The sequence below is a fragment of the Coregonus lavaretus genome (assembly GCF_964263955.1).
Source record: "Coregonus lavaretus genome assembly, contig: HAP1_SCAFFOLD_440, whole genome shotgun sequence".
Classification (NCBI taxonomy): domain Eukaryota; kingdom Metazoa; phylum Chordata; class Actinopteri; order Salmoniformes; family Salmonidae; genus Coregonus; species Coregonus lavaretus.
The window spans coordinates 380,982-385,183 of record NW_028157292.1 but is presented as its reverse complement, the minus strand read 5'-3'; the positions used below and the strand labels follow the sequence as shown (position 1 = coordinate 385,183).

The 4,202-nt window shown below is 40.2% G+C and overlaps 1 protein-coding gene across 1 annotated transcript; it reads right to left on the bottom strand.

Annotated features, from left to right (window-relative positions):
- Positions 1–1,546: 1,546 nt before the first annotated feature.
- LOC311125582 (HEPACAM family member 2-like) lies at positions 1,547–3,196 on the bottom strand (the record flags this gene model as incomplete). Its single annotated transcript, XM_084199607.1, has 4 exons — positions 2,975–3,196; positions 2,434–2,760; positions 2,020–2,274; positions 1,547–1,551 (listed from the first exon to the last, which is right to left on the bottom strand). Exons 1-4 carry the CDS (start codon positions 3,180–3,182, stop codon positions 1,547–1,549), a joined length of 795 nt encoding a protein of 264 aa, XP_084055733.1. The 5' UTR covers positions 3,183–3,196.
- Between the last annotated feature and the right edge of the window lie 1,006 nt (positions 3,197–4,202).

Sequence of the window (4,202 nt, the reverse complement as noted above, 5' to 3'; positions counted from 1 at the left end):
CGAAAAATACAGTTATAAAAATGTCACACGTTTTTGTTTTGTTGCTGATGCTGCGTGTCAGTGTGAATCATCTCCCATATTTCCTCCCTTTCAGGGGTATAACATTACAACTGTATAGCTAATAGGCTATGTGTTTGTAGATGGACTGAGGTGAATGAACCTACAGCAGCCAAGGTGATAACGGCTGGGGTCATTTTTGCTTGTTTTTGCTGTTTTCCAAATAACATTTTAAAGTGTTTTAATTGTATAGAAATGCAGTAAATAAGAATCTACTTTCCAATCCCCTGGATATCCAGATTTGGTTGTAAACAAACAAATGTATCCTTAAATGCTGTGTGTTTCCAATGTTCTAGTATTGGTTCTATGTTGCTGTAATGGCAGAATATGCTTACTTGGTGGCAGAACTGGGGCGATTCAATTTCACAACAGCGTATTGGCCATCTTCGTCTTGTTTCTGTTTCTGGACGGTTGAGTACAGAGGGACTTCCTGGTTTTTGGAGTGAGAGAAGTGGACGCTGGCGTAGTGAACATTATCCTGGTCTACGGTGGCTGCTGTCTGTGTTGCAGTAAGGGTCATGGCCATGCTTGAGATGTTGTCATACACTGGACTAGAGTCTCCCTGATGGAGAAAGAGGACAGACAACATGAGGAGTGGAAATGTTCCACAAAGCAATACCCAGACATCACAGTCATCTTCTGATTCCAACAGACTCACCTGTCCATTTTCTGCTATATCACTTGTGTCTCTCGTGTCAGAGGTGGATTTGGAGGCCTTCTTCCTGTTTTGCACATTAATTAATTAATTAATGAAGTTAACAACAAATCAGAGTGCTACATTTAAAAAATAAACAACATAAAAATATGAATTTTCACTCACCTGAACCACATGAGTCCAGAGAGACAGAGGATGAGAACCAGAACAACAACTATGATTCCAACAGCTGTAGTCATAACTGAGGTTTGTTTCCCTGTAATATAATATGGATGATGTGAGTACATGGCATGATATAATAAACTAAAAATAAACTGAAATACAGGACATTAATGCAATACTTGTTAAGGGATCTTTTTAACACAATGTATAGTTATAAACTAAGGAGTAATAATCCAAAGTATAATGATTAAGATTGAATTGAAACATGTAGTTTTGTATTGAAGTATTGATGATGAATCTTGACCTGCTACAATGATCATCAGAGCTGTAGAGTTCTTAGATGCTATTGTATTCTCAGCCTCACAGTAGTATTCTCCACTTTCCTCAGAGCTGATGGAGGTGATGTTGTAACTCTGTCCTGATGCTTTTGGTGAGGTTATGTTCTTCTTGTACCAGGTGTATTTGTCCACAGGTGGGTTGGCATCACTGCTGCAGGTCAGAGTCACTGAACTGCCCTCCACTATTTCACCAGAGGGACTGGCTGACACTGAGGTGTTCTTTGGGCCATCTGGTGTTGAAGGTGACAGAAAATAATCAACTCACATAACATGTAAGGTACCAAGAGATCATGTGCATCATTCTCTGATCAAAAGAGGAGATGGTTCGGTAAACTTACACTGAACGTCCACAAACACAGAAGAGTTGAGACGTCCATATTTATTCTCAGCCTCACAGTAGTATTCTCCACTGTCCTCAGAGCTGATGTTAGTGATGCTGTAACTCTGTCCTGATGCCTTTGGTGAGGTTATGTTCTTCTTGTACCAGGTGTATTTGTCCACAGGTGGGTTGGCATCACTGCTGCAGGTCAGAGTCACTGAACTGCCCTCTACTGTTTCACCAGAGGGACTGGCTGACACTGAGGTGTTCTTTGGTCCATCTAATGTAAAATACAGTGGATTTAAAAAGAGTACAAATTAGGTCAGTTAAAAAAATTATATATACTTTCCACAATTGTACTTTTCCACACAATGACTTTTAAATTCACCCTCTTATTGAAGATGATCAATTCAAGTGTCATGTGGAGCTAATATCTGTCACTGCAATGTTAATATAGCAAACTAAACATTTAAACCCCATGTACTCACATCTGACATTGAGAGTGTCTTCAGGAGAGCGGAGATCCTCATGGCCTTCCACAGCACAGGAGTATCTTCCTGCATCCTCACTGCTGACTGGGAATAGGCTATAGACAGGAGAGTAGGTGTTGCTGTTTGGTATAGGCTGTCCATTCTTATACCAACTGTAGGCTGTGATGGGGTCCAGTGTACATTTGGTTCTACATGTCAGTGTGACATTCTCCCTCTCTGACACAGATGTAGGATCCATCTCCAACACAACATCTAGAGAAAAAGGAAACACATCATTATTCTCCTCCTATATATGTCCTCTTATATGATATACTAGATTTGTTTTTTTCTGTCACATACCACTACTGTGTCTGGATGACTGCCCTTAATAAGGTCATTACAGTAATAGATGTGAGATGTGTGACAGATTACCTGTGACAGTCAGGGAGACAGGTGAGCCAGCAAACTTTCCTCCGGATGTTATGAATCCGAACCTGTATCCAGCAGAGTCACTCAATCTCAGGTCTGTGATTCTCAGGGTACAGTCACTCTTCTTATCCCCAAGGTACTCAATATGACCCTCATACCCTGGCACCAAGCTCAGATCTTCAGCATCCATACCAGACCATTTAGTAAACCAGAAAGCTTTTTTGATCTCATGATATCTGGGATATGTGTAAGAGCAGGATATGTCCACTGTTGTCCTCTTCAAGGCACAGATACTCTGATGGGTGTAAGTCACACCCCAACACTCCTTACCTGAAACACAAAAAGACCATATAACACTCTATATAAATCTTAAATTACAACTGATGTTGTTTATAAAGTAGAAGAAAACTAGTTAAACAGTTTACAGTAGTGAAAACCATAATTATTAAATAATGATCGATATTTACTGATTCATTTAAATAAGTCTCACAACCTGAACAAAACTGTATTGATATTACATCTTAAAGAAAAAGTCCACACTCACACAGTGCAGGAGAGTGGAGATCCTCATGGCCTTTTACAGCACAGGAGTAACTGTCTTTATCACTAAAGTTGTCTGAGTACAAGCTGGATGAGTCCTCCTTTACATAGTGTCCGTTCTTGTACCAGATGAAGGTGGGGTTGGGGTTGTCAGTCAGAGTACAGGTGGTGATACAGGTCAGTGTCTTCCAATACTCCCCTCTTGTCCACATTCCCACAGTCACCTTTAGATCTGAAGTTATGAAACAACAATGGAGAACATCTGTCTGTCAGCACCATTCCAAGGTTCTCGCTGAAAATGTAATAAATCATTTGAAGTGGTAACTATACTCTTTATGTCAGATTACAGTACCTGTGACAGAGAGAGTAACATATTTCCCAAATCCTTCTATAAATGAGAAGTAATATGATGCTGAATCCTCCTCTCTCAGGTCTGTGATTCTCAGGGTGCAGTCATTCTCCTTGTTCCCACGGTACTCTATACGATCCTCATATTTATCTTGGATTTCAGTCCAGATCGAATTCTTCCATTTATACCATTTGGTTGTCGTGACTGTATAACCTCTGGGATATGTGTAGGAGCAGGACAGCTCCACTGTTGACCCCTTCAAGGTACAGATACTATTCTTGGTGCAGCTCATACTCCAGCCATTCTGACCCAGTACCACTGAAACACAGTCACACAATACAATGGTATCATAATTAAGTCAAGGTCTTTTGGCTCACACTAACAGTAGGGTTTGTCCACAATTTGTTGCCGTAGTTGTTGAGTTGAGTGTGAATGGAAACCACAGATAAGCATCACTCAATGAGGTGTGAAAGATAACTATTTAAAGTGAAGTGGAGACACCTAACAGAACACACCAGAATAATGTTATGATTCTTATCCTTTTAGAAATGTCTGTAGATTGTTAAACAGAGCAACTAAAAGACAAGAATGATACCATACCTGCTACAGACCAGAGAAAGACCACCAACACACTTCCTGCTGTTCTCAAGGTCATTGTTGCATCTCCCACCCTGCAGTCTTAGAAACATAAACAACAGCTCACTCTATAGCTGGTGAATAACTACACCTGATACATTGAAGTATAAACTGTAAATGGGGTACAGGGCCTCATTACTGAAAATGAATCAGGCTCATATTGTGTTGAGTTGTATTGTGCTATATGGTTGTCTATGTGATTACTGTCTGTCTGTAAGTCTATATGTATTTAATGTGTGTGACGTGT